General features: G+C 41.0%; 1 protein-coding gene across 1 annotated transcript; it reads left to right on the forward strand.

Annotated features, from left to right (window-relative positions):
- The first annotated feature begins 286 nt into the window (after positions 1 to 286).
- Positions 287 to 11,626, forward strand: LOC114552267 (extracellular calcium-sensing receptor-like). Its single transcript, XM_028572933.1, has 8 exons — positions 287 to 384; positions 927 to 1,221; positions 1,325 to 1,614; positions 1,892 to 2,184; positions 2,940 to 3,145; positions 3,277 to 3,498; positions 10,504 to 10,627; positions 10,722 to 11,626. Exons 1-8 carry the CDS (start codon positions 326 to 328, stop codon positions 11,624 to 11,626), a joined length of 2,394 nt encoding a protein of 797 aa, XP_028428734.1. The 5' UTR covers positions 287 to 325.
- Positions 11,627 to 11,736: the final 110 nt, after the last annotated feature.

The raw sequence follows: 11,736 nt of genomic DNA on the forward strand, positions 1-11,736 counted from the left end.
AGTAGAAGGAGGGAAACTTTGTCTGAACATCTATAAAACACATGCAGTATGCCCACAATCAGACAGCTGAGGGATGGAGATATCTGCTCTCTGTATTGGCCTGATCCTGTCTCTGGGTTTGTGTGATCTAAACTCAGCTCTTGCCTTGAATGGTTCTGAGGATGGTGTTAAACAAAAGGCTGGGCTTACAGAGGATAGGACTGGTGCTGGGGTCAGCACTCAGACTTCATCTGTGAGATGTAAGCTCCAGGGTACCACTCGTCTCCCTGTGTTCTCAATGGATGGTGACTATGTTATTGGGGGTGTTTTGTCCATACACTACTACATGCCCACAGTGAAGCATGACTACGCCACCATGCCTGAGCCACTAAGATGTACAGGAAGGTTAGTAAGAGGGTGAAGTGGGGGATAAGAGGATGTTAGACTGTGTGGCGATATAATTATTGTGATTTGTATCATGTGCTTACAATTGTGTTGCAGGTTTTGTGTTGGACTGACAAAAAAATATATATGTATTTCACATAAAGTGCAAATTCAGTATTTAGTCATATCTATTGCAGGTATTGTATTCACACATTTGAAATTTGAGTTTGATATGAAAAAAAGCATTTTTGAATACTAACTGAAAATGTTTTTGTATTACAACTGGCGTATATATATTTAAGAAGATACAAACAAATTAAGACTATTGACTATAACTATTTTTTAACCGTGTAATAGGATTCTTGTACATTTTGGACTCATATTTACTCTTTTGAATTTTGGTGTTAAGGCACTCTTTGATGCCTGTACAATATTTTGTTCACATATGGGCAACTATCAGGCATTGTCAATAACTATGAATTGCAATTTCCCTTCATTATTACAACTATTTCTCTTTAATTTGTGAATGTCCTTGATTAAGAGACTTGAGTGTCTGTGTGCAGCATTAACACCCGTGAACTGCGCTTCTCACGCGCAATGATCTTTGCCATCGAGGAGATAAACAACAGCACGGAGCTGCTGCCGGGAATCAAACTCGGTTATCACATCTATGATGCGTGCGCCTCGGTGCCCATGGCGGTGCATGTGGCATTCCAGCTTTCAAATGCCCTGGACCCGGTGTTTTACACCGCCGACAATTGCTCACAATCTGGTATGGTGATGGCTGTCGTTGGTGAGTCTGAGTCCACGTCATCCATCAGCATCTCGCGCATCATCGGGCCCTTTAACATACCTCAAGTAAATATTCAGAACTTCTGGGGAAAAAAATTGCAAATAGAGACCATGCAGTGCTTATTTTTTTGTGTGTCCTGTTAAAATTTACCCTGTTATATTCCTTCAGGTGAGCTACTTGGCCACTTGTGCATGTCTGTCTGATAAACAGCAGTACCCGAATTTCTTCAGAACAGTCCCTAGTGATCAGTTCCGGGCTGACGCGCTGGCCAAAGTGGTAAAGCACTTTGGCTGGACTTGGATAGGTGCTGTCCGGTCAGATTCGGATTATGGCAATAGTGGTATGGCGTCTTTTCTGGACGCAGCACGCAAAGAAGGGATCTGTGTGGAATACTCTGAATCTTTCTATCGGACCCACCCACGTAGCAGGATCCAGAAAGTAGCTGACGTTATCCGCAGGTTTGATGTTCCCTGTGTTGACACTAACCTACACACAAAAGCACAACAAAAATGTTCTGTAAATGTAAGATACATGATTTTTTTCATGTTCAGTGGCAAATTGGAAATGTTTCTTTTTTTCATCACGTTTATGCATCACTGATATTGTTATAAAAATGGTCAGTCAGACCAAATAGCCTGCTAAAGTGTCATATAGGCTATCTCATCTTTATTTGTGTTTACTTTCTTGATATGTATTTTAAAACGTATACTGTATTTATTTTAAATGTCTCTTCAGGTCGACAGCTATGGTTGTTGTGGCATTTACATCCCGTAAAGACCTGATGTTCCTGCTGGAAGAGCTGTCACTTGAGCCTTCTCCACCTCGCCAGTGGATAGGCAGTGAATGGGTAACCGACCCAGACCTGCTGAGGTTCAGCTTCTGTGCTGGAACCATCGGATTTGGCATTCAGAAATCTGTCATCCCAGGTCTGAGAGACTTCTTGCTGGATCTCTCTCCTTCTAAAGTGGCTGCCTCTCCAGTGCTTACTGAGTTCTGGGAGGATGCATTCAACTGCAGGCTGGGAAAAAGTGAGATATTTGTATTTATGTTTAACATAAGAGAGGCACCCACAATTGTGTCCTTGTGGTCGTGTTTTTTTTGTTTTTTTTATTGTTTGAGTGGAGCTTCCTGTGTTTCTAGTTATATTAAGGCTATCATACTGTCAGTGATATCAGATGATTTAATTTAATTTATTTTAAAAACGTTAGGCTGATCATGTCAGTATTTAATTAATTTGTTGCCTTTTTTAATTGTCTGATGACTGATTTGTGTTGCCGTGAGCTAGTATAAATAAAGATTTGAAAAAAAAACTAAAATATGTCCAGATACAAACTGAAACAGCAAAAATGAAAAAGACATATCTACAAAACAGTTCTTTGTATTGTATTGTGTGTATTGTAAAATAATGTTTTACTAATAAATTAGAACAATGTAGATATATGGATTTCTGCAAGGCACATTTTGCAGGCTAAAAAAAAATAAATAAATCAAAGACAATTAGAAGGTCACTGACAATATTAACGAAAGGGAAAACTAATTAGCGTATCTGCCCTGTGATTCGGATCTTATCAACAATTTAATGGGGTTTTCCCCAGCCCATGATACAACCTTCTACCAAGTTTCATTAAAAACAGGCCTGTTCTGTACTCCTGTGGACAAACAGATAAACAAACCGAACCAAAAACATAACCCTCCTGCCGGAGTAGACTAATACATAACACATAGGGAAGAAGAATAAAGTAATATCACATATTATTGTCAAGGCCTTTGTCATGTGTTTTAGGGGCAGCCATAGACAAGAGATTATGTGATGGAACTGAAGACATAAAGACACTCCAGAGCCCGTACACTGACACATCTCAGCTCCGGATCACTAACATGGTATATAAGGCTGTTTATTCAATAGCTCATGCCATTCATAAAGCAGTATGTCAGGAAACAAATTCTACAACTCAGTGTGACAAATTCACCAGGACAGAGTCCAAAGAGGTCAGTTTAAAATAAGTGGAAACACCAATCCCCTTTTTTGCCATAATGTACCTTTTCTGACATAAAATATTTGTTTTTTTATGTTATTTCCTTGCTCTCCCTCACTGTTTACCTTTATTTCATCTTTGCAGGTTCTTGCTCACCTGAAAAAAGTAAATTTTTCCCGAAATGGTTATGAAGTGTCATTTGATGCCAATGGTGATCCTGTGGCCAGATATGAACTGGTTAACTGGCAAAAAAGTGAGAGTGGCAGCATTAAGTTTGTGACAGTAGGGCAATACGATGAATCACTGCCAGTGGGCCTGAAGTTCCAAATAATCAGAAACATCACCTGGGTGGACGGTGGCACACAAGTAAGAAACACAAAAGCAATACTTTTACATAAATATGGCAATCTTGTAGGGTCTGATATGTGTACATTGAAAGAATTTTTGTTCACTGTAATTTTTCCTCCAATCACTACCGAGCCTGCTTGTAACCAGTAGGCTACTGACAACGTAATCTACTTTAGAATGGCAGTTTATTCAATATTAAATAAATTAATAAATACATAAATAAATTAAAGCTGCGAGCAGTGATGGACGGGCCCTCGGCATCGGAGTTACCGGTGGACGCCGCTCCTTGTGACCGTGCATTTGCGCAGCACTCAGACACCGCAAATCATCACCAATGAAAAGGGAACTCCCCGCCGAGTACGATACCTCACACAAGATTCTACGTCATGCGGTTAATTAGCTGTGAAAGGGGGCGTGGCCAAAGCATAGGGGGCGGGCCAAGCTATCACCAATTAAAAAGGAAGTCTCTGCTGAGTTCATTGATACCTCACACAAGACTCTACCTTAGATGGGTCAGCATGCATGAAAGGGGGCGTGGCTTAAATATAGGGGGCGGGCCAAACCATCACCAATGAAGGCAAGGCAAGGCAAGGCCAGGCAGCTTTATTTGTATAGCACATTTCAGCAACAGGGCAATTCAAAGTGCTTTACATAAAACATTAAACAGCAGTTAGAAAACAATTAAAAAACAATAATAAACAAATTAAAAACATTAAAAGACAAGAATAAAATTTATAGTGCAGTATAAGAATAAAAGTTACAGTGCAGTATAAGAAATTAAAGTTAATAAAATAGATTATTTAAAGAAAAGCAACATCAAAAAGATAGGTCTTTAGCTTAGATTTAAAAGAACTGAGAGTTGCAGTGGACCTACAGGTTTCTGGGAGTTTGTTCCTAATATGTGGAGCATAAAAACTGAACGCTGCTTCCCCCTGTTTAGTTCTGACTCTGGGGACAACAAGTAGACCTGTCTCAGACGACCTGAGAGGTCTGGGTGGGTCATAATGAAGTAGCAGATCAGAAATGTATTTTGGCCCTAAACCGTTTAGTGATTTATAAACCAGTAAAAGTATTTTGAAATCAATTCTTTGAGGCACTGGAAGCCAGTGTAGAGACTTTAGTACTGGAGTGATGTGATCCACTTTCTTGGTTTTAGTGAGGACTCAAGCAGCAGCGTTCTGAATCAGCTGCAGCCGTCTGATTGATTTTTTAGGGAGACCTGTAAAGACACTGTTACAGTAGTCAAGTCTACTGAAGATAAAAGCATGGAGTTTGAAGTTGAAAGTTTTTCCAGATCCTGCTGAGACATAAGCCCTTTAACCCTTGATATATTTTTAAGGTGATAATAGGCTGATTTTTTTATTATGTTAATGTGGCTTTTAAAATTTAGGTCTGAGTCCATGACTACACCAAGATTTCTTGCTTTGTCTGTTGTTTTTAACATTTTCGTTTGAAGCTGAGCGCTGACTTTCAATCGTTCCTCTTTTGCTCCAAAAACAACCACCTCCCAGAAAGTTCTGGCACATCCAATCATTAATCTGTTCAATGCACATATTTAATTGTTGTATTGGGCTATAGTTCCCTGGCGATAAGGTTATGTAAATTTGTGTGTCATCCGCATAACTATGGTAACTTATTTTGTTGTTTTCCATAATCTGAGCCAATGGAAGCATGTAGATGTTGAACAGAAGAGGCCCCAGAACTGAGCCTTGGGGAACTCCGCATGTCATATTTGTATGCTCAGATGTATAATTACCTATAGACACAAAGTAGTCCCTATTCTTTAAATAGGATTCAAACCACTTTAGTACTGAGCCAGAAAGACCAACCCAGTTTTCCAATCGGTCAATCAATATGTCATGGTCTACCGTATCAAATGCAGCACTGAGATCAAGTAATACTAAGACTGAAATTTTGCCACTATCTGTGTTTAAGTGGATGTCACTAAAGACTTTAACAAGAGCCGTCTCAGTGCTGTGGTGTGGTTGAAAACCTGACTGGAAGGCATCAAAACTGTTGTTTAGCGATAAGAAAAGGTTGAGTTGTTGAAAAAACACTTTTTCTATGATTTTACTTAAAAATGGAAGGTTTGATATTGGCCTATAGTTGCTCATTAGTGTCGTGTCTAGATTGTTCTTTTTTAGGAGTGGCTTGATGACTGCAGTTTTCAGGGCCTGTGGGAAGATACCTGAGAGCAGAGATGTGTTTACAATATGTAGAAGACCAGAAGCCAAACAATTCGAAACATTTTTGAAAACACCCGTTGGTAGAATATCAAGGCAACAGGAGGAGGTTTTCAGATGTTGTATAATGTCCTCCAGGTTTTTAAGGTTGATCGTATGAAATTGTGTCATGTTGGAATTTGTTTTGCGTGCACACTGTGACAACACATATCCTGTACTTGATATGGAAGCACTGACTGTTTGTCTAATTTTCAGAATTTTGTCTGTGAAGAAGGAGGCAAAGTCATTGCAAGCCTTGGTAGACAACAGTTCAGATGCTATTGGTACTGGAGGGTTTGTTAATCTATCAACAGTAGCAAACAAAGCATGTGAATTATTGTTTCTGGCAATAATGTCAGAGAAAAAGGACCACCTTGCATTCCTTAGTTCCATATTATAAATGCGAAGTCTCTCTTTATAAGTGTTATAATGGACCTGGAGATTAGATTTTCGCCAACTGCGTTCAGCTTTTCGACACTCTCTTTTTTCTGTTCTCACAACTATAAAATTTCTCCATGGAGATCTTTCCTTACCAGAGACAGCTTTGACCTTAGTGGGAGCAATAGCATCAATAACATTCGTAATTTTACAGTTGAAATTATCTACAAGCTCAGTGACAGAGGCCCCAGTGAGGGTGGGTGTAGAGGAGAAAAGCTGAATGAATGATTCACTGGTGTTTTCAGTGATATACCGTTTTCTGATTAACTTTGTTTGAACACTTTTGGGCAGAGAGATAGTGCCGTTAAAGAAAACACAGGAATGATCAGAGAGAGCAACATCAGTCACCACAACCTTGGAAATGTTCAGACCCTTGGAGATAATCAAGTCCAGAGTGTGCCCCTTATTGTGCGTGGGCTGTGTCACATGCTGAGTCAGTCCATAGCTCTCAAAAACACAACACAGTTCTTTGGTCCCTCGGTCCTGGGGGTTGTCAACATGAATGTTGAAATCACCCGCAATAATTACATGGTCAAAGTTAATACAGATTATAGACAACAGTTCAGTAAAGTCGTCAAAGAAGTTTCCACAGTATTTAGGTGGCCTGTAGATATTTAGAAGTAGAGCTTGAGGGGAGGATCTTAGCTGAAGAGCCACATATTCAAAAGAAGCAAAATTTCCGTAAGATATTTGCGTACATTGGAATGAGTCATTAAACAAAATGGCGACTCCACCTCCTTTCTTATTCACTCTATTCTCACTCACAAAACTGAAGTTAGGGGGGGGCTGACTCAATGAGAAAAGCAGCACTGTTATTATGGTCCAACCAGGTTTCAGTTAAAAACATAAAATCAAGATTGTGGTTGATAATAAAATCATTGATTAAAAATGATTTTCCCGCCAAAGACCTAACGTTTAGTAGTGCTAGTGTTAGTGCGTTTTCATTTTTTGGGACAGACTGTGGCTGACGAGGAATGGATGCTAAATTTGCAAAGTTTGCAGTTACGTGCTTATTCACCATTCTTTTTCTATTACTTATCACAACATAAATTGTGGAAGAATCTAATACGCAGAGCCCAGGCTTGTCTTGGAAAAAGTCATGAGTGCTACTAGGCATGCAGCCTGGACCTGGCCCATATCATTTAATGCTTCCTGCATTTTGCACACAAGCATCCTTATCAGTTTGGGGAGAAGGAGTTAACTGCCGTCCTTGAGGGGGCAGAGGTGCCTGGCGTTTTACAATGGGAGAAGGAAGGGGGGCATACTTGGTTCCAGCATTTACCAGCTGCTTCATCTGGTCAGTGAACTCCAACATGGGGATGGGGGAAAGAGCGGAGAGCGACGTATCCTTAAAGAGGTCCTCAAAGCTTTTGTGGTTGTCAAAGGGGTTTGAGGAGTGTTGGACGGGTGAGAAGGGGGGTTGAGATTTCTCATCTCGGGTCTTTGGTCTCCCATGGTCAAATCTTTGCTCAGGTGGGGGCTGTGGTGGCTCACTGCCGCACTTTGTTGTGTCTTCCTCTTGTTTTGGGTCATCTTGTCTTGTGTCCTTGGCCAAGGGAGCAGATGTGTGGTGCAGAAAGTAAAGTAGGCTAGAGGTGAACAGCTTTACTCCTGGCTTGTTAAGGAATAGTTCATCTGCTTTAAAAAGATGTCTGCAGCCACAGAAAATGTTAAAATTGTCAATGAACTGCATAGAATGGTTGTTGGTACATGCAGTTGAAAGCCATCTGTTCAGTGCCAACAGTCTGCCAAAACTCTCAGCTCCTCCTCTGACTGGCGGTATAGGGCCACTGACAAACACCTTTGCGTTTAGGGAGCTTCAGCACTTCAGACTTTTGCTTTACAACATCATTTGACCCTATATGCAGTATAATGTTCTTCACAGTTGGGTGTGCTGCTACGATATCTGGGATTCTTTGGGCCAAGTCAGACACTATGTCTTTGGGAAAACAGAGTATTTTGGTGTTTTTACTGCTTTTTATATCTTTCACAGCAGAGTCACCCACAATCAGAGTTTGGGGCCCAGTCATTAGCTTTCCCTGTAGCTTTTTACTTTTAGAATTGCTCTCAGTCCTTACCCTGCTGTGTGACGATGAGACGTAATCCAGGTCATGTCCAGGGTCCTGCAGCAGAGGAGCAAATATGTTCTTCACCTGCACACTCAGTTGTTGGGGAGCCATTTTGTTGCTGATTTTCCCTTTTGCAGCTGTCCACGACCGTGTCCTGCTAAGTACAGGGGTTGAAGAGGCGCTCTGCCTGGGTGATAATGCAGGCCAGCCGGTCGTATCACAAATCTCAGGGCGCTGTGTCGTGCCCGTTAGTCCTCCCATTTCCCAGGAAAATGATTTACTCTTAGGCTTTGCACCAAAAGAGTTCCAGGGAGGACTGCCACTTGTTGATTTATTATCCGATTCCACAGCCCTCCTGTTTCTTAGTGGTCTTGCTAGTTAGCCGTGTGTTAACATGCTTTTGTCCATTGTTTTGGGTCACTGGTAAAGTGGTGTCATTTCCACATGATCCGTTCACTTCCATATTTACTTCTAACCGGTACATTTTGGTTTCCAGAACTGCAATCTTTTGAAGGAGTTTGTAGCAGTCCTCTATGGAGAAGGGTGGCATCTTGCTGCTAATTAGCTTTAGCTACAGTCACTTTAGGACAGGCTTGAGCTATTGGTAGGCCACGCTCACGCAGAAAAATGTTCAAATATGACAATAGCCTACTATGTCTACAAAAAACGTATAGTCCAGTGATTTATAAGTATCGTAGAGCCGCTGCTCATAGTTTCTCTCAGAGGAAAAGCAAGATTATCAGCAGAAATATGCAAGCAGAAGCAGGAGCAAGCAATAGAGCGTCTGCACTGTAAGAAGCAGGAAGTATGAAGTCTCTGCTGAGTTCAATGATACCTCACACAAGGGTCTACATCAAACAGGTCATTAGTTATAAAAGGGGGCGTGGTTAAAGGTTAGGGGGCAGGTCAAACCATCACCAATGAAGAATGAACTCTCTGCTGAGTTCAATGATACCTCACACAAGACTCTACCTTAAACGGTTCAAATGTTATGAAAGAGGGCGTGGCCTGAGTAAGTGGGCATGGTTAAAGTATAGGGGGCGGCATACATATCACATGTAGACCACACATTATAAGTTTCATGTAAATCGGATGATGTTTGTCATAAAAGGCGCATTTTCTGTTGCCAGCATGGGGCGCTATAACCAAAAGTAAATTTTGGCCTGTAGGTGTCCTCAGGCCTGGACCCTTGTCAATGTTGAGAAATTTCGGGCAGATACGACAACGTACACTCAAGTTACAACAACTTCTTTGTTCATCGCTAAACACTCAAAATGGCCGCCACGCTACGCCCACACTGTCTGACGAAAAGTTTTTCTTTTAATAACTTTTCATCGTTAAGGTGTTGGGATGATACAGACCAAATTTGAAGTCCATCGGATGAAATCTCTAGGAGGAGTTCGTTAAAGTATAGCACCTTGACTTTTAGGCCTACTTCCTGTTGCCACTAGGGGGCGCTATGACTTTAAGTAAATACTGGCCTTTATTTGTCCTCAGGGTTGGACTCTTATGAATCCTGAAAAGTTTCGAGCCAGTTGGACAATGTCCACTCAAGTTACAGCCACTTCCTGTTTTGATGGCGAAACACACAAAATGGCCGCCCCGCCAAGGCCACGTCCTATGACGAAACGTTTTTCTTTTAAAACATTTTCATCTTTAACGTCTTAAGATGGCACAGACCAAATTTGAAGTTGATCAGATGAAATCTCTAGGAGGAGTTCGTTAAAGTACGACATGTAGAAATGGCCAAAATCGCACTAATTTCAAACATTGAAATAAAAATGGCGGACTTCCTGTTGGGTTTAGGGTATGGCTCCAATGACGTTTTTTGTACATCTTGACATGTTACATATGTGTATCAAGTGTTGTGAGTCTATGTTACACGCACTGCAGGGGCTCAATTTTTTTTACTTTGTAAGGGGCGCTAGCGAGCAATTTTTTCCCGAAACCCTTAAAATACGTACATTTTCAACAGACTTCATGCGACCGCCAATTTTGATAAGTTTTCAATATGTTAAGCCCCTCAACAAGCCAATTCACTTACAGAAAATAATAATAATTCCTTCAGTTTCAATAGGGCCTTCGCGGCTGTCGGTGCTCGGACCCTAATAAATAAATAAATATAGCTACAGAATACATCCTAAAATTAATAAATGAGGCGATAAATATATAACTAAATGTAAAATAAATATATAAATGTGTCAGTATAGTTCAATAAATAAATATCTATCTTTAACCCTATAGCTTCAGGGCATACATGAATATGTATGAGTTTGTTTCTCTCTATGTGCCAGGTTCCTATGTCAGTGTGCACTGACAGCTGTCCTCCAGGAACTCGTAAATTGCTGCAAAAAGGAAAACCCACCTGCTGTTATGATTGTATACTGTGTCCTGAGGGAGAGATTAGTAATACTACAGGTATTTGTTTTTCTCCTAATCCGTAGCCCATGTACTGTACAAGATCAAAATACAGTACGACTGCTAGAAGGCCTTTTTGTTTTATTTTTTTCAGATTCCCGTGATTGTTTCCCTTGCCCCAAGGAGTTCTGGCCTAATGCAGAGAGAGACACTTGTCTCCCCAAGCCTGTAGAGTTTCTTTCCTACAACGAGGTCCTAGGAATCATCCTGGCTACATTCTCAGTTGGTGGCGCCTGTCTGGCCATTATAACAGCGGCTGTGTTCTATCGTCACAGGACATCCCCGATTGTCAGGGCCAACAACTCTGAGCTGAGCTTCCTGCTGCTCTTCTCCCTGACTCTATGTTTCTTATGTTCATTAACTTTCATTGGAGCACCCTCTGAGTGGTCCTGCATGCTGCGCCACACAGCGTTTGGAATCACCTTCGTCCTCTGTATGTCTTGTGTTCTTGGAAAAACAATAGTAGTGTTAATGGCCTTCAAAGCTACACTCCCAGGTAGTAATGTCATGAAATGGTTTGGTCCTCCACAGCAAAGAATGACTGTAGTGTCTTTTACGCTTATTCAAGTCTTAATATGTACTATTTGGCTGGTTCTTAGTCCCCCTTTTCCAATGAAAAACCTAACCATATACAAAGAGAGAATCATCCTGGAGTGTGCATTAGGCTCAGCTATTGGGTTCTGGGCTGTGATCGGGTACATAGGCCTACTGGCTGTCTTTTGTTTTGTGTTAGCTGTCCTAGCTCGGAAATTACCTGATAATTTTAATGAAGCCAAGTTCATCACTTTCAGCATGCTGATATTCTGTGCAGTCTGGATCACCTTTATTCCTGCATATGTCAGCTCTCCTGGGAAATTTACTGTGGCTGTGGAGATATTTGCCATTCTGGCCTCCAGTTTTGGACTAATACTGTGTATATTTGCGCCAAAGTGTTTTATCATATTGTTTAAGCCCGAGAAGAACACCAAGAAACATGTAATGAACAAAAATCAATCCTAAGACATCTGAGGTTTGGAAATAGCTAAGATGGCAAAATGGAGTATGTAAGCTGTGCACATCCAAGAAAGTCCTCACCTTGTTGTCTAAAATAGGTTATTTTTGCATTGAAT

This window comes from Perca flavescens, chromosome 3, assembly GCF_004354835.1.
Source record: "Perca flavescens isolate YP-PL-M2 chromosome 3, PFLA_1.0, whole genome shotgun sequence".
Lineage (NCBI taxonomy): Eukaryota > Metazoa > Chordata > Actinopteri > Perciformes > Percidae > Perca > Perca flavescens.

What these genes read in the sequence shown, in the direction of transcription:
- LOC114552267 (XM_028572933.1), top strand. Translation starts at nt 326, where the DNA reads ATGCCCACAGTGAAGCATGACTACGCCACCATGCCTGAGCCACTAAGA. An exon ending in CAACTGCAGGCTGGGAAAAA is followed by an intron (nt 2,185 to 2,939) that starts GTGAGATATTTG and finishes CATGTGTTTTAG; the next exon opens with GGGCAGCCATAGACAAGAGA. An exon ending in GGGTGGACGGTGGCACACAA is followed by an intron (nt 3,499 to 10,503) that starts GTAAGAAACACA and finishes TCTATGTGCCAG; the next exon opens with GTTCCTATGTCAGTGTGCAC.